General features: G+C 36.7%; 2 protein-coding genes across 2 annotated transcripts; one reads left to right on the top strand and one right to left on the bottom strand.

Moving 5' to 3' along the window:
- The first annotated feature begins 4,071 nt into the window (after positions 1-4,071).
- On the top strand, positions 4,072-8,431 carry LOC120086807 (GTP cyclohydrolase I). Its single transcript, XM_039043597.2, has 2 exons — positions 4,072-5,032; positions 6,792-8,431. The coding sequence occupies exons 1-2, from the start codon at positions 4,831-4,833 to the stop codon at positions 7,994-7,996; spliced, it is 1,407 nt and encodes a 468-aa protein (XP_038899525.2). The 5' UTR covers positions 4,072-4,830; the 3' UTR covers positions 7,997-8,431.
- Positions 8,432-9,413: 982 nt separating this feature from the next.
- LOC120086808 (P-loop containing nucleoside triphosphate hydrolases superfamily protein) lies at positions 9,414-25,429 on the bottom strand. Its single transcript, XM_039043598.2, has 9 exons — positions 25,127-25,429; positions 24,925-24,988; positions 24,586-24,813; positions 23,927-24,108; positions 23,661-23,835; positions 23,359-23,567; positions 22,477-22,602; positions 22,184-22,287; positions 9,414-9,848 (listed from the first exon to the last, which is right to left on the bottom strand). Exons 1-9 carry the CDS (start codon positions 25,170-25,172, stop codon positions 9,669-9,671), a joined length of 1,314 nt encoding a protein of 437 aa, XP_038899526.2. The 5' UTR covers positions 25,173-25,429; the 3' UTR covers positions 9,414-9,668.
- Between the last annotated feature and the right edge of the window lie 1,765 nt (positions 25,430-27,194).

The raw sequence follows: 27,194 nt of genomic DNA, 5'->3' as shown, positions 1-27,194 counted from the left end.
ATGTATGTATGTATGTATATTTTATTAATATATATAAAATTAGGGTTGGGTTGGGTCAATCAAATTTCTTTTTAGTCAACCCATGACCCAACCCAACCTAACAAAAATAGAAAAGTTTAACCCAACCCAACCCAAGAACAAAACTAACCCGACCCAACCCTTACATTTTAGGTTGGGTAGTCAGGATTGTTCGGCTTATTTGAACACCCGTACAACTTAGCACATTAATCGGATGACTAAGTTTGGTGCTTCAACCTTACACCAATGCACAGGTCGGCGTCCATCCAAGCTTCTTTTCCTCAGCCAACGCCTACACTAAACAACACCCCACTCGCTTGTCTTAGGCACATGCGTCTAAGCTTCTCGCTCAACCCTACCTCAACTAACCTCTAAAGCACGCCTCAACACCCCTCACGCCCATGCTTAAGTCCTTGGTAGCCACATTCTAACCTCTAAGTCTCTCGACGAACGCACGTCTTACTGCCGCCTAGCGTGCTCACCTAGCCATGGCTATCACCTAGCTTTATGCCTTGTCCCACGCCTACTCTAACCTCTTTAGCACCACTTGATGCCTCTTCAACGTCACTCGCCCATGTCATTGCCAAAACCTTGGACAACGTCCTCTCTTCTTAGCCAACACCTATTCTCATGCCTTGGCGCCCCAGAGGCACTCACGATGGCACTTGGTGGCTCACATGTCATCCACCTTAGGCCACAATAACCTCCATTGAGGATATCACCTACTTCTCCTCAACCATACCATGTCCACGCTTTGGTAGCAATCTAGTCTTACCTATAGGCCTTCACTCCACGCCTCTTTGCTACATTTAGCCAATTTTCCTTCTAAGGGTCAATACCTCCTATGGCGTCTGAGAGCCTTAAGTCTCATCCTTAAACTTTTCCTTGATTCTTGTCCTAGCTCCATGTCTAGTTACATTAATCCCTCCACTTTTCACTAAGTGTTGGTTGTTCCTTTTCTACTCGAGAGTCCTTTTCCTAACACTTATGAGAGTATATATTTGAGATCAAGTTACATATGGTCATAAATTGAAATATTAATCTCTTCAATTAACGGTGCTACAAAGAAAGATTATATATTTCGTAGTCCAGTCTTATACAAACTCATTGTATAGGATACCCCCACTCATATATCTCCATATAAATGATTTGAATCAAGTCGTTTGTAACACTTACAACATTTGTAACCCTTACAAAGTGGGTCATATCTATAGTGTTATCAGGATAAGGCACCCAACTTTATCCATATCTTGTAGACCTTTTAAGTTATTACTCGAAATCCACTTGTATGTCAACCACATATTATTCAAGTTACATTAAATAATCTTATATCTTAGTTTATTGGATTTGAGTTATGAAAATAATAAATAACACTTTACTTATTAGAAAATAAAATTTTATTAATTAAATAATTTATTTGTATTCTAAGACTACGAGATATAGGACATAAATCCCAACAAGTGGATCATTCTAAAGTTAAGTTAATAAAGTCTAAGGAAGAGTTTCCTAAGACACCTCAAATGTTGATAACAAATAATTAATTATCTTCTTTAAAGAGGATACAATTAATAAGTGCATGAGACTTAATATAACGCCTCAAGCCCAAGATTCGGATCAGGATTTGGAATCCAGATTTGGCACCTTATTTGTCCCGGGATCCCTCTGCATCCCCTTGCATCCCCTATAACCTGACATGTTATTCTCTTGTGCTTCCAAGATTGAAGACTATCCCTACAAACCAATATTGGTTCTTTCAGCATGCTTTGTCTTCACTCACATACATCCTAGAAAAATTTCCAAGAGGTCACCCAATATAGGATTGCTCCAAGCTAAGCACGCTCATTCTCACCTTTAGGGTAAGTAGATGAGTTGTTCCCTTAAGTGTTGATTCCGGGTCTTGAACAAATAGTATCCACATTCTCATTGGCTCGAGAGGGACTTGGTTTATGGTAGTACCATAAACAGATTATTCATTAGTGGGATCAATAGTACTTAAGAAGTAAGAGGTAATTTCAGGGGTAAATGGTAATTTGATCTAGCTGTAATTACGAACAACTCGTGAAGGATCGACTTACTTTATCGTTAAATCCATGGACGCAAAATATTTTACACGGGGAAGAGTGCAACTATGGGTCTTCAGTAGAGTGACCATAGTTAATGAACATTGATTAACATAATTAAAGAGTTTAATTAGTTAATCTCATATCGTTGTATGCTTTTAATCTGTAGGTTTATTAGGTCTCTCTGCTAGCTTAAAACAGGTAAACAATGACCAATAATTTTGAAAGAATTTGAATTGTTCAAAGTATTAAAGGGAATAACACTAATTATATGTGATACAATTAATATTAAGTACATTATAATATAAAGTTAATTTTGAGTAAGATTCAAAATTAAACTTTATAATGTAGGGAGATTTATATATATTTGAATACAATTGAAATATTAAAATAATATGAATTAAATTCATATTAAAACTATAAGTTAAAATTTATTATGAATGAGATCATATTAAAACTAGAGGCTATGAGAGAGATATGTATTTAAATATGATTTAAATGTACATTTAATTAAATACGAGATATTTAATTAAAATATTGATTAATTAATTATTTTATTTAATTGAATGGATTTTATTTCATTTTAATTTAAATTAAATAATAGGAAATGGGAGTTATATTTTAATCTCCCTTCACATTTTAAATTGAGGGAGGGAGGGGGTGTTTTTTTCTTAGAGATTTAGTTATTGTAGAAAAAAAAACATCCTCTCATCTCCTCCCATCTTCTCCCATCTCCTTCATCCCATCTCCTTTTCTCTCTCAATATATATATATATATATATTAACAAAGAAATGAGTTCTCTGTAAAAAGATCTTCAAAATTCAATTTCCTTTTATCATTTTCAAAAGGCGGTTCCTAGAAATCGGTCCTTACCAATAGAATAATAGGGAAGACCCTATGGTGACGTCCCTATGGTGCGTCACAATATTGTTCTTGGATGATTGGTTCATTAAGGAAAAAGAAGATGCAAAATTTTTTGGAAGAAAAGTTTCTTCAAATATGAGTTCTTTCTTCTTCTTTGTAATATTAATTTTTATTTCATGTTTAACATTTACTGTGTTGTGAATTCATGCTGAGCTTTCTATTCTATGTTGAAAATTCTAAAATAAAATTGAAAGCAAAGAGATCATTCACTTCCGCTGCAAGATTCGATCCCTTCATATTAAAATCGTGAGTGGCTAATTTTTTTGTTAGTTTTAAGATGTTGATGTAATTCATGGATTTTGAATGATTTAACTTGTGTTCTTTAGATTCAATTAATTTGAACTACATTCTAACATATATGTGTGCTTATTTTGTTGAATGCTTGATTATCATTTGATTGCCTTATGTTTATTTTCTTGCTCGAGAAAGAGGAATTTAAGTTAGAATTCACATGCTAGGTTATTGTTCAATTATGCATGAGAACGATAGAAGAGCAATAAAAGTGGATATGAAGAGTTTGGCCAATTAACTACAAAGAGATTTGGGTAAAATCATCATGTGTGAGAAATGGTTGAATTTGATAGAGAATACCTGAACATTAGACTTCCAAACTTATGTTATTGATCTAATCAATCTAAGGGTCAATTTGTTCCACCAATCTATTAAATGAAGTAAATATTATAGGATACTTTTAGCTGAAACTTTTCCAGTTGACTATTTACTTGCTTTATTTTTAGTTTAAAAACCATCATTTGCAAATCTCTAAATAAAATTGAAAGAATTTTGTGATAGGTAAATAAATTAAATACCTGATTTCTAAATGATGATACTCAATCACTAATCATTTTACTATATTATAATTTGATGCATACATTTATGCATATCAATAATATTTTAAAAAAAAGAGTATTAAAAAGATAGGATTTCAAACGACTGAAAACAGTATTTAGGTAACGTTACATATGGGTCCTCAATACAAAAGTTATGAGAACTAATGCTTGAAAAAGAGGTAAAAATTAAAAAAAAGAATAATAATAAAGTTAGGTTAGAAATAACTATTCCCTTGAGAAGTTATATATAATGATAAGTGGTAAGATTTGCTTCATCATAAAAAAGAAAGTGGTATGATTTAATCCTCCAATATTGTGTGGTTGGTGTATGCTTTTTTCAAGTAAAGGCTTGAAGTCTTGAGATCCAAAAAAAGCAAAGGCAACCCCCAGTGGCCCATCCCATCCCTTAACCATTCAGATTCAGCACACCCTTCGCCGCTCCCTGCCGCAACTTTTCCATCATTCCCATAACCTTCTCTCTCTCTGCGGAATCTTAATTCTTTGTGGCGCCATTAATGCACCATTCCTATTCCCCAGAGCAGTTTCTCAACAACGAGATAACGTACCTATGAACAGGGTGGCCTGAGAGCTTGTGAAACAATCAGGATCTCATTGGTTTCTTCGAATTTCTCTGACACAACTTCTTACACTGCCCATTCCTTCCATTTTCGTTTCTTTTACTTCCCTTTTAGGCCTAGTTTTCTGCTTCTGTGGTGATTCCATTATCTGGGTGCATTGTCTTTTCGATGCTCATTTGATTTGTAGCTTCGTTTTTCACAAATTTTGCAATATTCATTGAGACCCAAGTGGAGTTCATTTAATTTGTTCATTTGATGAGTTGGGTTTCCCGTTCGTGTGACAAATCTTTCCTTCTACCCGTGATCTGACCTGGGTGTGGACGGTTTTTGGAGTTGGGTTTCTTCAATTGAACTTCTTGTTGTTTGTTAATTGCTCTTTCCCCCTCTCTTTGGGATTTGGGATTTGGTGAAATCTGTCAATGGACGTTTCAGGTGAAGAGCTTTCGGATTTGGAGGTTGAGAATGGAGTAAAACATTGCGGGTTTGAGGATGAACCTGAAACTATTGCTATAATGGATGCTGTGAAAGTTTTGTTGCAGGGTTTGGGGGAAGATATTAACAGAGAGGGCATCAAAAAGACCCCTCTCCGTGTGGCCAAGGCTCTTAGAGAAGGAACAAGAGGTGAGAGTTGCTTTATTTCATTGTCTTTATTTTAGTCGAGTAAGCCTCAGAGAGGCACTAGTTTATAAAGACTTGCCACTATTGATTGTGCATGTGTGGTTAGGTGAGTTTTGTCTGTTATTTCTTAATTTGTATCATCGTGCTCACTTTCTTAGCTGTGTTTTTAAGAGATTTTGTACCATCTGTTTGCTGTTTTTTGTACGTCGCTCATGATATGGCAAGTAAATTCTTTGAAATAATTTAAGGTATAGTGATTGTTTGGACGTCTTTCAAAATATTTAATGGAAGTATATATGCTAACTGTTCTCTTGGTTTTATTAGTTCTTAATAATTGTTTTTAGATAGAGAAACTATTGTTCACAGCTAACTACAAAACTGCCTTTAAGTTTCTAAAAACTTGAGATAGATGAAAATTCTTATATCATGCTTGCGAGGAATTTTAGTGTAACGAAAGTATGTCACAGGTAGAGTTTCTTCTAATTTATGGCTTCTATGTTCGTTTTTCAATAAATTTTTCAGACCCCACAACCCCTCATTTACTTATGTTATTTATTGCTGTGCAAGCCTCCATCCCCCACCTTTCCAACCTTCCCCGCCTTCCCCACCTTCCCCATCTTCCAGTTTTTTAAAACATTAAGAAAAGGATTTTTCTTGTTGAAATGTTTCTGGAAGAGAGTCCCTTGGTTTGGTATTGTCTATGTTTTTACACTGAAAAACAGAACATGAATCCTTTTACCACCTCTTATTGCCATAAGGCAGGAATCAAGTTTCTAGTCATCTTACTCTTTTTTTGTTGTTTCTTCTAATGTTAAAAGAACTATCTAGCACTTGCTAATTGTTATAGTCTATAGGAGGCAGCAGACTACTTCACCCTTTTGTTAGTACCGACCACTTACACTTACTATTACCATCATCAGTTTGTCCTTTATAAGGAACTCAAGAATACTGTCTTACAACCTATAAAACAGATTATGTTCAAGTAAGGTCATAACTCACTTTGTTCTTTAGTGTTGTCTAATTCTCAACTGGTCCTCACTGATGACTGATCTCGTCCTACTTTTTGGTTGCTGGTGCTTGATGAAATTTAGTTATGGATTTGTTGTTGCTCAATCATCCGTGGTTATAGAAAAGGGAAAGAGAGGGATGACCAGTGAGGGGAGGAGAATAATTTATTTTCAGTTTTCTAATTTTTAAAATGACGTTTCTTTACCAACTTTTCTTCTTCAAATTACATTTGAAGTCTAAGCCAAATATGTAGAATAGAAGCACAAAATGTTTTTAATAAATTAATTCTACAAACTTGAAATTTTATAATTTGGATGATGATATTGACTAGGTCTTTCGTAATTGTACATAGATGGACATGAGAACTGCAGGGCTCTTCACAATGCATAGCTTATTTCAGAATTTGTTCTGAGATTATGAATATATTGTGTTTTGAGAATTAGGAGCATTGTATCCTTATTTGGGCTCTCTTTTGCTGCGTTAAATCTGTTCATGCGGTGTATGACTTGAAATATAACGCCTGGATGTTTTCATAAATCGAGTTTTGGTTCTAAAGGACTTGTGAACTTGGATAATACTAGTCAACAATTTTAAAAAATAAAACAGAAGCAAACAGAAGGAAAAGAAGGTAAGATGAAGAAATTGTCTGGAAAAATAGGAAATTAAAAACACTGATAAAGTTTCAATAGAAATAATTGTGCTGGTGAAAATGAACATTGTCATCTCTTCAATCATGTACTCTATTTTATTTCAGGCTATGGACAAACAGCGAATGACATCATTCAAAGTGCTTTATTTCCTGAAGATGGACTGCATAATGGTGTTGGTCAGGCTGGAGGTGCAGGTGGGATTGTAATTGTCCGAGATATCGACTTCTTCTCATATTGTGAGTCATGTCTGCTTCCATTTCAAGTGAAATGTCATGTGGGCTATGTTCCATCTGGTCAACGAGTTGTAGGGCTGAGCAAGCTCTCTCGAGTGGCAGATGTTTTTGCAAAACGACTTCAAAAGCCTCAGCGTCTGGCCGATCAGATTTGTTCAGCTCTGCAACATGGTATCAAGCCAGGAGGTGTTGCTGTTGTACTTCATTGTTTGCACACTCATTTCCCCAGCTTGGAGTCATTCTTTCTCGACTCGAAATCCCCGGGATGGTTCAAAGTGCAGGTTCAATCTGGTTCAGGAGCTTTTGAGAGCCAAGATGCTGATGTCTGGGTGGACTTCTTCAGTCTTCTAAAATTTAGAGGCACATATATGAGGAAAGCTGGTGCACCAGATTCAGATGCTCAACATTGGTGCCCATCACATTTTCCTTCAGCTTCGAAATTCTCAACCAAACCCGAATCATTAAATCTAAGAATGACCGCTGCAGTGACATCAATTTTGAGGTCGTTAGGTGAAGACCCATCAAGGAAAGAGCTTCTTGGAACACCTGATCACTTTGTGAACTGGCTAATGAACTTCCAAAACTGTAATGTGGAAATGAAGATGGATATGAAGAAGCTCAATGGATTTGCTAATGGCAGAACTCATTTTGATCACAATGAGAACGGTAGCCTCCCCGAGAAACAAATTCAATCAGAGACGAATTTCTTGTTCTGGTCTCAATGTGAGCACCATTTACTCCCCTTCTATGGCGTCGTGCATATAGGATTTTTAAGAGATGATGGACTCACTCCCCTTGAGAAATCACTTATAAACTCAGTAATACATTTTTATGGTTTCAAGCTTCAAGTTCAGGAGAGAATGACCAGGCAGATAGCAGAGACGGTTTCTTCATTATTAGGAACAGACGTGGTAGTCGTTGCGGAAGGAAGTCATACCTGTATGATCTCAAGAGGAATCGAGAAGTTCGGTAGCACAACAGCTACAATTGCTGCGCTTGGTCGGTTTTCATCAGATGCAGCTGCAAGATCCATGTTCTTGCAGAGCATTCCACAAACTACCATTGGAGAACTGTAAGGTCAAGCTTATGAATTATCCCTTTGCATTTTACCGGAGGTTCTTACTCGGTGTCGTTGCACCAATATTGTCTGCTTCCTCCTGAGACCTTTTCACAATAAACTCTTGGGTCGTGCCAAAGCGTTGGAACGTCATAGATAAGTTTTGCTCAATTTGATTAGTAGCTACATACACAACTGGCTGGCAGGTATATTTTGTGGGTCATTATCCCATTTATAGTTTATTTAGCTGTTTTAGTACAAAGGGATCCAAAAGGGGTAGCCGTTTATACTTTATTTGTTGGTTAGGAGCCCAGGAGTTATAGCTTTTCAACAGTTTTCATGGCCAAATTTGGTGCAATTTTATTACTAGGATGTATATCAATGAAACACTGAAACCTATATTTGTATTGGAGTCCACAATATATTTCTATCGTTCCTCACTTTTGGGGTCAAATCTTGCTTGCTGTGGTAAATGCATTTGTTTTTTCTGTACCTTCCAAAGTTTCTATGATTATGTTAAAAGTGGTCCTGAAAAATCCCAAAATCGCCTAAAATATGGTTAATTTTAAATGTTGCACTGCTTCAAACTTCTCTTTCAAAATCTGCTGTTAAGCCTTCTTGTCTAAGTTATCACTTTTTTATAAGGTTTTCAATTATATTGTGAATTTTAAAATTCATTTTTGTAAGTTTATTAACATGATTATTTGGATATTGACATAGAATGTAAATTGAATTGACAATGCTCGAGATGTGGAGATACAAAAAATTTGCATGGAATGGCAAAGCAATAATGTAATATCTTTATTGTCAAAAAAAATTTAATGTATAATCCTCTCTTACAAAAATTAATATGGGTATATTTAAAAATGATTTTGAAATAGTTGAAACACTTCGATTAATTATTCAAAATCAATTGAATCATGATTATCGCATGATCAAAATTGAATTTGAAATCATTAGGACCATATTTGATAGTGATTCTAAACAGCAAAAACGATAGATATAAGTTGAGATGATAGCAATTGCCATAATATCTATGTTCTAGGTCATGATTCGAATCTAATGCCTTTAATATTCTCCTGCAACTTCACAACATTATTATTATTTGCCTTGAACTACATAACCAAAGAAGCTGCATTTTATTGGTATAGATAATAATTATTAATTCTTTTACCTTAATCGTACGTTCATATCTACTAGATTCTCCTCATTCAGTATGGTCTTTGTTCATTTCTTAGTTCATTCACTTGTCCCTTCTCTACCTTAGCGTTACACTCCCAAACATAGCTTGACATGTCTTCAGCACCAAAATTGAGTTGGAATTATTGACAAATATTTTGTAGTAATTTGAAGTATAACAAAAATGATTTTAATCCTCCCAAACAAAGCGGGCGTCAATGAGAGTGAGTGGACCTAAAAATTTTGCTTCGGATGTGTTTTGTGGTACTGCAAAAATTCTAACTCATATATGAGGAGAGAGTGAATTGTCTAATAGCATCCACAGAATCATCACAATATGGACAGAAATGTCTAATTGAAACGGTTAGTATTTCAGCATTGTCCCACACTGTACAATCTGTAAACAATATCATTTACCCACCGATTGTTTAGTAGTCGGTGCCACGTTATTTCAGCAAACTCTGTACACACTAACAAAAGAAGATTCTGAAGTCCAAGACACTGTCCCTTCTTTACTCCTCGAGCCACAAATGCCGAATCTCATGCCAAACTATCTCCAATACGTTCTTCGGCTCCTGTTGCTCGGGACGACGATGAACAACGTACACCTGATACATATAAGCTGAGATGATAGCAATCGCCATAATGGCTAGAAAGTTGATATTTGCTGCTGATATGGAGAACATATGATCCTGCAAGTTAAAAATCGATTTTGATTAGTGGTCCCTTGGTGAAGTTGTAACACTCTTAGGTTTGAAAAAAAATCAGAATACTCTATTCATTCACCAAAGATATGAATATATACAAGTGTACAAAGCATAGAAAAGAAAAATATCACAAAATATTTACAAGAATGAAAAACCCTAACTATAGAATTATAACACCCCTTCAAGTTGGAACATATATCTTAATCTTGCCCAACTTGTTACATAGATAATCTATACATTTTCCATCCAATGCTTTCCTGAAAATATCTCCTAATTGTTCTCCAGTCTTCATATATCCTATAGATACCAACCCTTGTTGAATTTTCTCACGTACAAAATGGCAATCAACTTCAATATGTTTAGTCTTTTCATGAAGTACTAGATTAGATGCAATATGAAGTGCTGCTTGATTATCACACCACAACTTTGTCGGGATGGTGATTTCAAATCCCAACTCAACAAGAAGTTCATATATTCAAATCAATTCACACACAAATTGTGTCATTGCTCTAAGTTATGATTCCGCACTTGAAGTGACACCACATTTTGTTTCTTACTCTTCCAAGAAATCAAATTGCCACCAACAAAAACACAATACCCTGAAGTTGATCTTCTGTCTTCTTTAGATCCTGCCCAATCGGCATCTGAGAAACATTCAATATTAGTATGACCATAAACCTTATATAATAAACCACGCCTGGGAGCAGCCTTCAGATAACAAAGAATCTGTTCCAATGCAGCCTAATGATCAACTGTAGGGCATGACATGTACCAACTCACAATACTTACTGAATAGGTTACGTCGAGTCGAGTCACTATAAGGTAATTAAGTTTTTCCACTAACCTCCTATATCTTTCAGGATCTTTTAGCAATTCTCCATCTTTTGTGAGTTGTAAGTTGGGCATCATTGGGGTACTACATGGCTTAGCCCCTAGCTTTCCTGTTTCAGTCAACAAGTCAAGTACATATTTTCTCTGTGATAATAGAATTCCTTTCTTGCTTCTTATTACCTCAATTCCAAAGAAGTATTTCAACATACCCAAATCTTTTGTATGGAATTGACTGTGAAGAAAGGTCTTTAGAGACTGGATACCTAAAGCATCATCACCAGTAATCACAATATCATCCACATATATGACTAACAAGATGACACCACCCTCAGATCTCTTAAAAAAAATCAAATGATCTGACGTGCTCTTCCACATTCCAAAGCTTTTAATCACATGACTAAATTTTCCAAACCAAGCTCGTGGGCTCTGCTTTAATCCATACAAGGATTTACGAAGGTGACACACCGTTCCATTCTCCCCCTGAGCAACAAACCCTGATGGTTGCTCCATATACACCTCTTCTTGAAGATCACCACAAAGAAATGCATTTTTAATATCAAGTTGATGTAAAGGCCAATGATTGATTGAAGCTAATGAAATAAACCAACCTCACAGACGCTATTTTTGCTACAGGAGAAAAAGTATCAACATGGTCAACGCCATAAGTTTGTGCGTAGCCTTTTGCTACAAGGCGCGCTTTTAACCGAGCAACAGAACCATCAGGATTGACTTTAACTGCAAACACCCATTTACAACCGATAGCCTTCTTTCCTACAGGGAGAGAAACTAAATCCCAAGTACAATTATCATCTAAGGCAGTCATCTTCTCCACCATTGTAGCACACCAACCAGGATGAGACAAAGCCTCATGAACAATTTTAGAATGGATACAGACTCTAAGGATGCAATGAACATGTGAAAGGCGACGAATGGTTATATGAAACAAAAGAGGAAATAGGATGAGCACATGTACGTTTACCTTTATAAGGAGCAATAGGAAGATCATCACTCGTTTCTGGATCCAATGACGAAGAATACTCTGGTACAGGGCATGGAACTGAAGGAGGTTGTCGTCGAGTATAGACTTTAACGATGGGTGAAAGAGTAAAGGTAGCCACAAGTAGAGATGAATCCGGAAGAGGATCGGAAGGAAAAATAACTGTGCAGACAAGGAAATCATCCTCTGATTCCTTATGCTCCCCCTGACTTTTATTCGATGAGAAAGACGGTGATGAAAAAAATGGGGTATGTTCAAAAAACATGATATTAGGAGAGACAAAGTATTTATTTAGACTAGGACAATAACACCGATACCCCTTTTGGACATGGGACTAGGACGATAACACCGATACCCCTTTTGGACATGGGAATAACCAAGGAAAATATATTTTAAGGACTTTGGATCCAGCTTGGTATGCTGAGGCCGAACATCTCGAACAAAGCAGGTACAACCAAATATTTTGGGCGGAATGGGAAACAAATGTTGCTTGGGGCATAAAGTACGAAAAGGTATCTCACCCTTAAGAATGGAAGGTGGCATGCGATTTATTAAGAAACAAGTTGTGGAAACAGCATCAGCCCAAAAGGATTTTGGAACACGCATCTGAAACATCAAAGCTCTGGCTGTCTCAAGGAGATGACGATTCTTTCATTCTACAACCTCATTTTGAGATGGAGTATCGACACAAGAAGATTGACAAGAATTCCATGGGCATCTAAACAAGACTTGAGTGTATGAGAGAAATATTTCTTAGCATTATCACTCCGTAGGATTTTAAAAGCACCACTAAACTGAGTTTGAATTTCAACATGGAAGTTACGAAAATGAGAAAGTAACTTAGAACGACTTTTCATTAAATATAACCATGTAACACGAGAATAGTCATCGACAAATGTAACAAAATACCTAAACCCTCCTTTGGACTCAACAGGACATGGACCCCAAACATCATAATGGACTAATTCAAAAAGAGCACTAGCTCGTTTATTGACTCGAGGATACAAACTCAAACGATAAAATTTAGCAAACTGACATGACTCACAATCTCAAGAAGACAAATGTTGAAGTGGTGGACGAAGACTCTTCAACACAGAGATAGACGGATGACTAAAACGACAATGCTCTTCAAAGGGAGACGACACATTTGAGCATGTGATGGTCGTAGGTGTTTGTGGTTCAAAGATGTAAAGACCTCCAAATTCACGCCCTTTACCAATAGTCTATTTCATCGTAAGATCCTGAAATAAGAAATAACTAGGAAAAAAGGCGACATAACAATGAAGATCACAAGTGAGTTTACTGACTGAAATCAAATTAAACGAAAAATGTGGTAAATTTAAAACTGATGGCAAAGAAATTGATTTAGTAAGATGGACGGTTCCTGATCCTAAAATAGGAGTGGAGGTTCCATCAGCTATAGTAACATTAGGTGAAGAGGTAGATGTACAAAGGTTAGAGAATAAACTGGGGTTACCTGTCATATGGTCTGTAGCGCTAGAGTCAATGACCCATTTTGACGTGGAGGAAATAAGGGATTTAGAAATGTTACCTATCTCTACGATGTCGTAATGGAAGTAGAAGATGATGCCCTCAATGACTCTTGATACTGCTGAAATTTAGCAAACTCCTCTGTAGAAATCGTAATTGACTTGTCAAGATTATCAGGAGTAGAGGCGACATGTGCAGAGGGTGGTGGCATCCTCTGACCCTTATTCAGCAATCTTCTGCATTCACGCTTCGTATGGCCACGTTTATGACAATAATAGCAAATAACACCTCCTGGATTTGATCTTTGGCTATTGGGATGACCTTTGGAGCTATTTGATTCAACCCCTTATTACCTCTATAATCATTTGTGTGCCCAATCAAAGCACTACTAGAATCAGATGACGTAACTACCTGTGTCTTTTCAGTACGAAGTATTTGAGTGTAAGCTTCTTCCAACGATGAAATATTTGAGCTTGAAAATACTCGATCTTTTCATATTTAGGTGCAAGACCTACTAAAAAGCTCATGATAAACAACTTTTCACGTTGAGCCATTAGAACTTTTGGATTCGTGCTGATTGGCATCAAGGCATTGAATTCTGCACATGTATTTTTAACCTCCATAAAGTAGCTTGTAAGAGATTTTTCTCCTTGATCAGGTTGATATAAAGTCTTACAAACATCAAACACTCTATTAATGTTCTCTTTCTCTGAATAAAGGAAATCCAAATATTCCATTAGTTCCTTGACTGATTCCCAGTGATTTACTAGTTCAACAATTTCTCGGTCAATAGAATTCTTGATTTGTAGAAGCATTCTTGAATCGTCCCACCACCAAATCTTCTTATTAGCATCAATCGGTGGCTCTTCTGTGATGTGATCATCCATCTCCATGCTCCTAATAAAGTGGTGAACATTTGATCTCTATGAATAGTAGTTGGATCCATTCAACTTGTGTTCAGTTACTTTTGACACCATAGAAACAATCTCAGTCATGACTATTAGTTTCTTATCAGCCATTACCTCAAAAACTAGGCACCGGACAGTAGAGAATCAAACCCTAATTTAGCGAAGAGATGTCTTTACAAGCAGTGAGTATATCTATATATTCCAAACAAACACACCACCAAGAAGAGTCAACAAAACTGAGGAAACCCATAGAAGACGAACCAAAATCAATGGCGCACGCGCCTACACGTGCCGGCGTGTGGACGGACGGAAAAGAGGAACAAGTGGCGCGTGAGCCTCTACACTAGTCAGATGGTATCCGAACTTTGGGATTTTGTAAATCGGCGGCTGGGCTCCTCAACGGACTGGGCGGTGTCGAAAAAATAGCCTTTTTTCCCGTAACGTTGGCTAACGACGGCGAACAAACCAAAGACGACAACTGTGAGCAAAAGTGTAAACTCACCTCTCCACAAAACCCTAAACATATCACAAACGAATTCTAAATTCTCAAACCCCAAGGTTCACAAAACCCTAAGTTTGTTTAGAGAGCTCTGATACCATGTAAAACTCTTAGGTTTGAGAAAGAATCAGAATACTCTATTCATTCACCAAAGATATGAATATATACAAGTGTACAAAGTATAGAAAAGGAAAATATCACAAAATATTTACAAGAATGGAAAACCCTAACTATAGAATTATAACAAAAATATTGAATTGTTTGATACACATGGATATCTTGATATTTAAAATGTAGTTGGCTGATTTTTATTACAAATAAAACTTAGAGCAACAAGTCCTGCATGTCCAAGACATTGTCAAGATCAAGAACATTGTTACGTGATGGGCAGCAAATTTTACATAACATTTTTTCCTTATCTGTTAGGGAGATTCTACGGATTTTATGACCGGTTGTTTATTTTCTTACAGAGATATTTTATTCTTTCCTTGAATATCTTCTCAAAGCTAGCCACCATATTATATGATAGTGTTTTCATTTTTAAGGTTAGCCTCCTTATTAAAAAAAGGTGGACATTGACTATTTTGAGCTTAGGATTTGTCTAATAAGCCTTAGCCTTCATGTATTGTTGTTAAAATCTTTGTATCTCTTTGTTGAGATCTAGTTTTCGACAGCCATTTGTTAGGCCCCCAATCGTGAATATGTGTGTTAGACAAAAGAAGTGGTTTGATGACAGTGGGCCTAGCAACTAATTAGGTCATTTGTGTTTAGTTGATGTTTTGGGGTTGTATATTTTGTATTGGTTAGGTTTGTTGGGTCTTTATATATATTTTGTGGGGTTGTGCCCTTGGTATATATGTTGTGCTATTGTATGTCCCTGATATTAAATAGTGGCTTAAGAGAGGTCTGACACTCTCGAATTCAGTCGGTTGGTGTGTATCTTTTTAGTTAAATATGTATAATATCACATGGGGTCCTAGTGTCCTTACAAGTGGTATCATAGCACTTTTACATCCTAGGAAGGTGGTCGAAGATGATGCAAAAACAAATAGAGGATTGGTTAACAACAACGTAAGTGGAGATAAGACAAATAAGGAAAGAACTATAGAAACTTCCAGCGATGGAAAAAGGGATGAAAACAGTTTCGCAAGAAATGAAGTCTAGAAAACTCTGAAGCTCTTTGGAGCTGTTAGGGAAAACGGAAAAAGGGAAAAGAAACATGGAGCTAATGGAAGTAGCCGTTGGAAAAAGGAAGTTTCGTGTGCGGGGCAGTAGCAACTTCCAAACAGACGGGTTGGTGGAGAAAGGGGAGCCTTTTCGGAACAAGTTCGCGAATGGGGATGGTGATAGAATCAAGTTTAAGAAGGTGGAAATGTCGGTGTTCAATGGCGAAGACCCGGACAGGTGGTTTCTCAGAGCGGAAAGATATTTTCAACTCCACCGTTCATCCGAAACAGAAAAGCTTACCGTAGCAGTGGTAAGTTTTGAAGGCCAAGCACTGCAGTGGTACCATTGGGCAAAAAATCGTAGAAAGTTCAAAACTTGGGAAGATTCGAGGAAAAGAATGTTTTATCGTTTCCGGCCGGGTAGAGACGGTAACGTGTGTGCAAGATTTTTAAGAATAAAGTAGCTAGGAACGGTGGCCGAGTATAGACAGAAATTCAAGGAGCTTTCGACATCGTTGCCTCATCTCGCCGACGAAGTCTTGGAGTGAACGTTTGTAAATGGGTTGAACCTGATGGTTAGGGCTGAGATGGCTTATTTTTGTCCGATTGGGCTAGAGCAAATGATGAGTGTAACCCAACTCGTAGAGGACAACAGTTTGACAGAGACTAAATAGGCCCAAGTGGGAGGCCCAGCAGGAGATTTGAAAGTTGAATCGAGAAGTGAGCCCAAAATTGATGTGAAACCGATGGGAAAAAGTACCAATGGCCTGTTGACGCGTATGATTACAATCCCTGAAAGATTGCCGTCAAATTGAAAAGAAAACCCATACAGACGTTAGACCGACTTGGAAATGCAAGCAAAGAGGGATAAAGCCTTTGCTACCATTGTGACGAAAAATATAGTCCAGGTCACCGTTACAAGAACAAGGAGCTCCATTTGTTAGTCTTCTCAAACGAAATGGCTGAAAGCATGATAATCGGAAACAATGAGATGCTTGAGTTATCGGCGGAAAAAGGTGAAGTCATGCCTTTCGCAGAGTGATCACTGAACTCGGTGATGGGGTTACCACGTCGGGGACCATGAAATTTAAGGGTTTCATAGTTGAGTAGGACATATTGATCATGATAGACTGTGGAGCCACTCACGACTTCATCTCCCAAAAGTTGGTAGAGCGGTTGTAATTACCTTTAACGGAAACCACGAGTTACGTCGTGGTCATGGGTTCCAGAGAAGCCGTGTGAAGGAAAAGGAGATCTGTAAATTGGTGGTAGTGAGTCTATCGAAGATGGTGATTCAGGAGGACTTCCTCCGGATTGAGTTGGGTAATTTGGATTTGGTGCTTGAAATGCAGTGGCTGATGAAACAAGGAGCCATGACAGTTGACTGAAAAGCTCTTAGCATGTCGTTCACTATAGGTTCATCGAAGGTCGTGTTCCAGGGAGACCCGTGTTAGCTCGCATGGAAATATCTCTAGAGATGTTGTCGAAGACGTGGGAAGGAGGACCAAGGGTTCTTAGTTGAGTTCAAAAAGCTTGAGATCCAGAGCTCAGAATTTATAACAGACACGAGGTACCCTCATCTCGGCCAGCTGTAGACGGAATACGAGGACGTGTTTACATGCCAGAAGGATTACCCCAGCGTGGGCAGTCGATCATCGGATAACCCTCAAAGAAGGCCATGAACCAGTAAATGTGAGACTGTTTAAATACCCTTACACCCAGAAGGAAGAGATTGAATGACTCGTGGATGAAATGTTACAGGCAGGAATAATCTGATCAAGTGTGAGCCCCTATGCCAATTCGATCATTTTGGTAAAGAAGGACGGGAGCAAGAGGTTTTGTGTGGATTACCTTGCTTTGAACAAAGCTACCGTTCTCGACAAGTTTTTGATACCGATGATCGAAGAATTACTAGACGAGTTGCAAGGCGCGAAATTTTTCTCTAAACTCGATTTGAAATCCACTTACCACCAAATATGGGTCTACGAGGAAGATGTTTCCAAAACGACTTTTCAAACCCATAAGGGTCACTATGAGTTCTTGGTGATGCCATTTGGCCTCAGAAATGCCCTCGCCACGTTTCAGTCAATCGTGATTCCGTGAACCAAGTTTTTGTCCTCTACTTCAAAAATATTTGCTTGTGTGTGTGTGTTTTTAATGATATTCTAGTTTATATTCCTGATTTGCACACACATTTGGCTCATTTGATCGTGGTGTTCAACATCCTATGGAAGCATACTATGCCAACTATAAAAAAATGCCAGTTTCGTTGAGAAAGGATTCAGTATTTGGGCCATTGGGTCTCGGTTAATGGATGAAGGCAAATGGTGAGAAGATAAGAGCAGTGATGGAATGGCCCATTCTGACCACTATGAAAGAACTTCGGGGAGTTTTGGGGTTGATGGGATACTAACATCGGTTTGTCGAAGATTATGGGAAGATTTTCGCTCCACCGCATCCTCTAATAAAGAAGAATGCTTTTGGGTGTAACTCGGATGCTTCAATTGCTTTCGAATGATTGAAAAATGCTATGATGACACTACCAGTGCTCGCTCTACTGGATTTCTCGATTCCTTTTGTTATTAAGACAGACGCTTTGGGTATCAAGGTGGGGACCATCCTCTTGCAAAATCAACAACCCATTGCTTTTTTTAGTTAGGTGTTGTTCAAGCGAGCTCGAGCCAAATCCACAAACAGGAATTGATGGCGATGGTGCTGGGCATTTGGAAGTGGTGACATTATTTGCTAGGACACCATTTTTCGATACATACCAACCTACAGGCTTCGAAACATTTTCTAGAGCAGTGAGAGGTGCCTACAGGACACCGAAGGTGGATCTCACTAAACTCCTTGGCTAGATTTCGATATTCAATGCATGTCAAGCCTGCAAAACAAAGTTGTGATGCTCTCTCGCGTGTGCCACCAGTGGTTCACCTAAATGCTATTTCGGTCCCCTCTCCCATCGATGTTTCGATTGTCCAACAAGAGGTACTTGAATACCAAGTTAAACGGTTTGGTTCGACGACTCATAGGGGATGCCGACAATGTGCCTCGTTATTCCTTGCAACAAGGTAATCTATTTTATAAAAATCATTTGGTGTTATCCAAATCCTCTTCTCTGCTCCCCACTAGAATGCACATGTTTCATGGTTCGGCCCTCGAGGGTCATTCCAAATTTTTCCACACGTATAAGCGGGCGACCAGGGAACAATTTTGCGAAGGTATGAAATCGGATATCTGGAAGTATGTGGCAGAATGCACCATTTATCAATGAAATAAAACTCAGGCTTTACCTCTGTCGGGTCTCCTACAATCGTTACCTATTCCCGAGCGTGTTTGGGAAGATATTTCGATAGATTTTGTGGAAGGATTACTGAAATCCGAGGGATTCGACGCCATTCTAGTAGTTGTGGATCACTTAAGTGAGTATGCACATTTCATCACGGTCTCCCATCCTTTTTCTGCAAAAATTATTGTTGTTGCGTTTATAAAGTGGTCCGTCATCATGGGTTTCCCAAATCTATCGTGTCCGACTGAGATAAAATTTTTATTAGCCATTTCTGTACGGGATTGTTTCTATTGTGGGGTACTTAACTCAAGCAGAGTACCGCTTACCATCCTCAAACGGATGGATAGACGGAAATCGTGAATATGTGCCTAGAAACCTACTTACGTTGTTTCAGTGAGGAGAAACCCAAGTCTTGGTGGGAGCTCGTTCCCTAGGTTGAATTTTGGTTCAACACTAATTTTCATGCTTCCATTCAGACGAATCCATTTACAATTGTGTTCAGCCGAGAGCCACCACCTATGTTGGGTTTTGGAAACTATGATACGATCAATGGGACATTGGAACAACGACTTATGGAGAGAGATCGGGTGCTGACGGCCTTAAAAGCCCCAATTGTCGCTCGCACAATAACGAAAGAAATAGTTTGCAGACTTGAACCGTCAAGAGCTTGAGTTTGACGTGGACGATTATGTTTTCCTCAAGTTGCGCCCTTACTGCCAATTATTCTTAGCTTGAAATGCTATGAGAAATTGGCCCCCATGTTCTTTGGTCCTTGTAAGGTTTTGCAACATATTGAGGTCGTTGCTTATCGCTTGGACTTGTCGGCTGACGCGGCCATTCATCCCATTTTCCATGTCTCCCAGCTCAAGAGGGTTGTTGGGGACAACGTGCTTATCCAACGTTTTCCACCCCGAGTTTTTGATACTTTCAAATGGATGGTTCAGCCAGCGGAGGTGTTAGCAGTTCGTAAGTCGAATTTGAATGGGAGGGTTTAATTTCATGGCAGGGGCAATCGGATTGTGATGCCATCTAGAAGTCTATTACCCATATGCAGTGCCTATTTTTGGAATTTCACCTTGAGGACAAGGTGGATTCGAAAGGATTGGATATTGTCAGACCCCCAATCGTGAATATGTATGTTAGATGAAAGAAGCGGTTTGATGACAGTGGGCCTAGCAACTAAGTAGGCTGTTTGTGTTTAGCTGATGCTTTGGGCTTGTCTATTTTGTATCTATTATGTTAGTTGGGTCTTTATATATATTTTGTGGGGTTGTGCCCTTGGTATGTATGTTGTACTATTGTATGTCCCTGGTATTGGACAGTGACTTAGGAGAGGTCCGATGCTCTCGAATTTGGCCGATTGGTGTGTATCTTTTCAGTTAAGTATGAATAATATCACAAGGGGACCTAGTGTCCTTACACCATTGTAGAACTCGAGAGGAGTTTTCTTTTGATTTGTATTTAGAGGAGCCTAAGTACATTAAAGATGAGGAAATCTCACTTAGGGAGAAGCCTAAGTGTGTTGTATTGAAAGGATCTCATACAAAGCTTGAAAAAGCGTTATTGTGGAAGTAGGGGGAGCTCAAACTTAGGGGGGTCTTAAGTTAAAACTGAAGAAAAAGCTATACGCAAGTCATTGAAGAGGGAGTCTATCAGATAATTAATTTTCATTGTAATTGCTAAACTCTTTATATAGTTAAGTTTCTTTTCACCGGGCACACAGCCTCCTAGCTACCAATCCCTATGTCTTTATATTTTTATTTGTTTTTGTGTTGCTCACTTATCATACATATTTGTGACATTGTGCTTGACATTTGTACTCTATGTTAGAACCATTTTATTTTTTCAAAATGAACTAAATAAGAGACATCTGAAACTTTGGATAGGAGAGGAGGAAAAAGAAAATTAATCCCAATGATGTTTAACATGTGGGCAAGATTTTATGTTGCTTAGACCAAATACCTAGCAGATGATTCTGTCAAGGAGAAATGAAGCGAAAGGACAACACAGAAAGTAAAACTTCTAACCTAACCTATTCTAAATAGGTTCCATTATTCATAGGCACATGCGGGAAAATAAACAAGGGTCTAGCAAGTGAACTATCCAAAATAATTAGAGAAATAACATTACAGAAGTTCAATAGCAAAGTGAAATCATAACTGAAACCAAATATATAAGATGGTAAAAAAAAAAAAAAAAAAAAAAAAAAAAAGACCTCTATGCAGGAACCTAGTAAGATAAATCTTGAAAATCTTTCCAAGGCTCAAGAACAAAAATGAGCCTAAAATTTGAGTGCGGGTGGCTGTTCAAAATTTAAGTGTGAAGAGAAACATCCAGGGTGGAAAAATTGTATAATATTAATGTACAAAATGAGGTGGAAGGCGTTAAACAACCAGCAAGGGTTTTCCAACTCAGCAAGTCAGAAACAACCTCTTCCAAAACTTAGAAAGGCCCCAACTTCCCATGTACCACCATATAACAACTATCATATTGTCACTAAATGCTTTTAAAGACGGCAGTTCCAAAATGTGATTCCAAACCCTCAAAAATTTCATGTCCAGGCGCCGAGAAAGAAAATATTGTCCTTAGGAAGGCGAGAAGGGTGTTGAAAGAAGAATTCAACTCTCTTTCCTCAAGACTCATCTGGTTTCTCCCATTACCACGTGGGCCTATAGGAATGAAGACTGTTGACTTCTAAAAGGTTCCACAGAAACAGAGCAAAAATGACTGAGATTTCAAGAACAGTTAGGTTGAATAATTGCAAAGGACAACTGCCCTGTCTGTGCTTGACCAAAGTGTACACCAGTAAAAGACACTCTCTCAAACACACAAAAACCCAGCTCCAGCAAGAAAGACCACTTATTCCTCCCTCCCTCTTCAACTGTACCGAAAACAACTTTTCTTCAAGAATGAAGAAACACTCATTGTCTTCCAACAACTGCATGAGAATGGCCGTCCTTCTAGTGCCTGTGATGTTTGGCCTTTTGCTCATCCTCGGACAAGGAATATTTCCAATTCAATAAAACCAATTTGACCAAAAAAAAAAGGTCTAAGAAGATAGCATATATCCAAATCCATAACAAGAGAACTAAAATGAGTAAAAGCATATGCGTAAATCTCACGAGAGGAAGAAAGAAACCTTGATCACCGTCCAGCCCTTAGGAGGAAGGTTTTTATCGGCATGCTCTAGACAGTAATGTAAAATATCAATTATTGTCAACTCCGTGACTGGATCATACCGATCTGCTAGCACAATGGAATACCGTTATTTGTTATTATTGATAAAGAAAAGATTAGAGAAAGGATTCCAGTTCCATTCCATCGATACCAAAAGAAGTTTTCAAAAGAAAAAGGAAGTGGGATAATAATGAAACGAATGAATAAATATATTAATTAAATTTCACGAGGATAATGGACACAATATTATGATACCTGGGATGTCAAATATTTGTTTTGTCGGCGGAATCCCTAATAAATTTCCTAAATGACCACGTACACGAACACGGTCCGTAAAGGAAAGTAGATCTCCATGAGTTAAAACAACAACTGGTTTATCATCTGTCAGAAGGAGAATAATTATCCTTTCTCACTAGCATGGCAACAGGAAAAGAAAAAGACAGAATGAAGGGGGAAAAAGAAAAAGATAAGACATACAACATGCAACCACCGTGAAATGTGTGAAAAATACCAAATTTTACACAACAAAAATCATCTGGTTCTTGCCTTTCAAACATGCAGTACAGATGTATACATATTGATAGGCCACAACAGCTTCCCAAACACAAATTCTCATAACTTGTATGTTAAGCCAAGTTGGACATATGGAAGTTAAGTGACTATATAACAGTAATCACCCAAAAAAAAAACATCATACTCCTTGATAATCAGTGTGGCGCAAACTAAACACATGCATAAGGAGGTATATTTAGAGTAATATAGTAATTTTCACTAACGGTTAAACTTCAGTACTTCACCCCATGCCTAGAAAAATTTGTTTGACAACATTGACCACCGACCAGTTTCACAATAAGCAAATACAATAGAATTTCCCAAAATTTTTTGAGATCAAGATAGGCTCATGTTGATAAAAATAAGTACTTAACATGAATATATTCTCCAGATATTTTCTATATTCAGATAAAGTAATCATCATAATTTAACACGACATCAAAAACCAAACGGTAAACATACTGTTTTATTTTATGATAAAATAATGACAAGTTATTCTTAGAAACATGAATCTCTTTTTAGGATAACATCCAGCTACTCTTGTCAACATGATATAATAACTTATTATGAGTGAGATAATTTCACCTCCATATGATAAATAAGGGCAATTGAATGCAGTCGTTATCACTTTGCCATAATCCTTCTGTTTATCATCACCATCTATTGATTGAAGAACTGAAAGCCCATCAACGACAAATATGACAAAATTGATCATTCTGATCACCCTAGAACGAGGGAAGCTTTGGCGAGCTTTACACCTCATTCTATTTATTAAACTTGAAGCATCAGATTTCCTGGGAAGTTATTTACAGAAATGAATGAATTTAATGAGGATTGAATTTAAAACTGACAGCAGAAGAAAAGGGTTTCAATGTTAAAACTTCAACCTGGTGACAAGCTCCCCATGGCGAACACCCTTGGTCATCCATTGTTTCAATATTTCAATGTTATCGGATGGATCATCAGACAGACCGCGTGTGTCATATAAACAAAAAGATTTCGACTTCCTGAGGATCATATATTCTTGAAGGAAAAAGGTTCCATCTTCACCAGATGAATTACCTACATCCAAAAGATATTACAAATTTTAAGTTCAAATACTAAGTACTATTTTCATATACAGAGAACACCTCAAATGAATTTAGAGAAATACATGATACTTGTGCCCTTTCTGGGGTAAAATGGTCCTCCTCAAACACCTTGGAGATCCTATTTATAAGACTACTTTTACCGGATCCTTTTGGACCAATCAATATAAGTGATGTTGTTTGTGGGATATCGTAGTCAGATAGTTTCATACCACCTACCTGCTCAATCCATGCTCCAGGAGAATAACTGCCAAATAAAGGCTAGCATGTCAATATCAGCAAAGTATAGCAGCAGTCTTGAAAATTGTAAGTATAGTACGCATTAACTATCATCAACTTCAATAACTTCGTCCTCAACTCAAACAAGGCGTTTACACCACAATTTCAGGATTACTAAGGATAATAAACTCCTTTCTCCTTCAAGAGATGTTTAGACCTTTATCCTAACACAAGTACAGGAAAGGACCATTAGGGAAGCTCTCTTTATAGCTTTCACATAGCTTCAACATTTTCCAGCTTTATGCTTCACAATTTTTTCGTTTTCATGTAATTTGAATGCACAAAAACAATAATGGTAAGAGTACAAAACCTGTTTGTTTTCTTTTTTAGAAGGTTCTCACAACTTTTAGGACATTCCTCAACAGTCAATCCCCCGAAACAAAATAAAACGATTACTAATTTGAACATATCAAGATATATTTGAGCTGAAAATTAATAGAGATACCTCAAAATTTTTTGCTTAGCCTGGTTGAAGTTCTCACTACGATTCCGTAATTGATCATAGCTCTCGATGATCTCTCTATGTACCCTATTTATCCGCCGACGACAGATATCCACATTTAAAGCAGCCGAAGAGTATTCAGACTCAATCTCATCAAATTCTCCGATGATACATCCATTTTCCACATCCATTTGATCATCCTCAGTTTGCATGCTCAGGTTATTGTTACCCCTTTTTCATCAAGAACAAGACCGAAAATAAACAAAGCCATAAAACTCATAGGGTTTCAACAGGAAAATGAATGATCCAGAGAATCTGAAACAGAGCAAACAAACCGTATACCTGAGCAGAGTGGGCAGTTGAGTAGAAATTTGCGACTGATCATGCTCCAGAAAAGAATCCCCATCTGCAATTGAGATATAAAGTAAAATCGTACCGCAAAACTACTTCGGAAAGAAATTAAACTTGCAGAAGAAACATGGAAACTAGTCCCCAACTTCTTCGATCAAAAGAACAGAAAATCGAAAATACGAACAGAGATTACCGTGAAGGATGGAAGGAGTAGAAAGAGGAACTGTATCGCCGCCCATGGTTGCGCGGAAGCTTAGGCTGTGGGAGGATAGAGAAGAAAAATGAGGGTGCGTTTTCTAGTGCGCTAACATTTTTGACGTGCTTCGTTTACAGTTGCAGCTTTCATTGTTGTTCACCAAGTGTAATTCTGAAAAGGACTGCCTAATATAGAATACCTATAATCAAGGATCAAATATCCGTCAAATTTACATAACACTTGTTCAATGTTGATGTGCATCTAAACTTTAAATTTATAAATCTAGATTGATATTTTCATAAATTTACTTAAAATATTTTCTAACGGTTTTACCCCATAAAATAAGGATGGATATAAATATTTAAAATTATATTTACCTAAATAATCATTATATGCTTTGTAAATAAGTTTTGTAATATAACACTGATGGGGAGGGAAATCTTTAGATCCTGCGTGCCGCCTACCACCACCACTAAAATATGTAAATTATACTCCCAATAGTGACATTTTATTGTTTAATTTTTATATTTATTAAATTATAAAAAAAAAAAAAAAGAAAAAAAAATCTATGAACTTTATATTTTATGTAAAAAATACCTCTAAATTTTTAAAAATTTCAAAATATCCTTAAAGTTTCAAAAAGAGTTGAAAAATTATGCTTGCTCTTAGTTTTGGATAGAATTCAACTACTAACCCGTACAAATCTATTAAGATATTTAAGTCCATAAGTCCTTTGGTGCTTCCTTTATTATTATTTTTTTTATTATAGTTCATATATATAATTGAAGTGTGCAGTTGCATTTATTTATTTATTTTAGATAAACAAATGTCAAAGAATTAATAAAAAATGGGAGTAAAAGGTTATTGAAGAAATTGGAGAAAAACAGATAGAAAATAGAGAAGTAAAACAGTATTAACAATTTCTGTTCATATAACAATAAGGATATTTTTAACTTTTTTAAAAGTTTAAAGGTATTTTTGAAACTTCTAAAAGTTTAGGGATATTTTCGACACAAAATACTAATAGTTTCCATCCAAGATTAATGGTAAAGATATTTTTTAACTCATTATATTATTTTTATGTGTTTATGATTTTAGAATAAACATTCATGTCGTTATATTATTTTTATTTTCTTTTTTGATTGATTCCAAAAGGGGAGATGTAATAAGAAAAATTAAAATAGGTTGTTATTGAAATATTCATTGTTTTCAAGTTAATTTAAATTATATGTGTGTTGAGTGTGATTCTTATTTATACTTCATATCATAAACCTCTTTTGATTTCATTTTTCTTGTGTCATGTCATCATAAAAAGGAGAGAGTGATTTGTTGGCTTTATTACCTTTAATCTTATATTAATTAATTTTAATTACTAATAAACCTGATTTTATTTACTAACAATCTTAGTGTTTGGATGAGTCCATTACGTAGAACTCGAATTTATGGATCAAAAGCAATTTGAATAATTGAAATCGGAGCTGAAACGAAGAAGATAAAATTAAGTTTAACAGAAAAATATTCATGTCAAAGATGTGGTGGCAAAATTAATCAAATTAGACTCAATTAGAAGGTGACATGTGGATGAATGGAAGAGTGACACTAAGTGTGCTTTAGTTGGATTAAAAAGAAGAAGAAAAAAAAATGAATTTTGATGTTTGCTTGATTTTAATTTAAATTAAAAACAAAAAGAATTTAAAATGAAAATGATTTTTTTAAAAAAAATTATTATGTGTGCGTGTGCATGTGAGGTAACGGTAAAAATTGGAGGGGTAAAAAACAGATTTATCTTTTGCAGCAGGTGACCGTTGGTGAGGTTGATTTTTCTTAAAAATTATTATTATTATTATTATTATATTACTTTAAAATTTTTCAATCTCAACCTTTGATTTAACTTTAACAAGGTCTAAGGGCCCAAATTCAATTTGGTTTTTACCTGCTTTTCTCTCTATTTAAACTCTCATTATTCTCCAAAATTCCTACAACAATTTCACATTATTTTTCAATCTTCCATAACTTCAAGTCACCATCATTATTCTCTCCATGACTCAATTTTCTTCTTTTCATC

The sequence above is a fragment of the Benincasa hispida genome, chromosome 9 (assembly GCF_027475165.1).
Source record: "Benincasa hispida cultivar pf3 chromosome 9, pf3_genome.v1.1, whole genome shotgun sequence".
NCBI lineage: Eukaryota > Viridiplantae > Streptophyta > Magnoliopsida > Cucurbitales > Cucurbitaceae > Benincasa > Benincasa hispida.
This window is presented reverse-complemented; position numbering and strand designations above follow the sequence as displayed.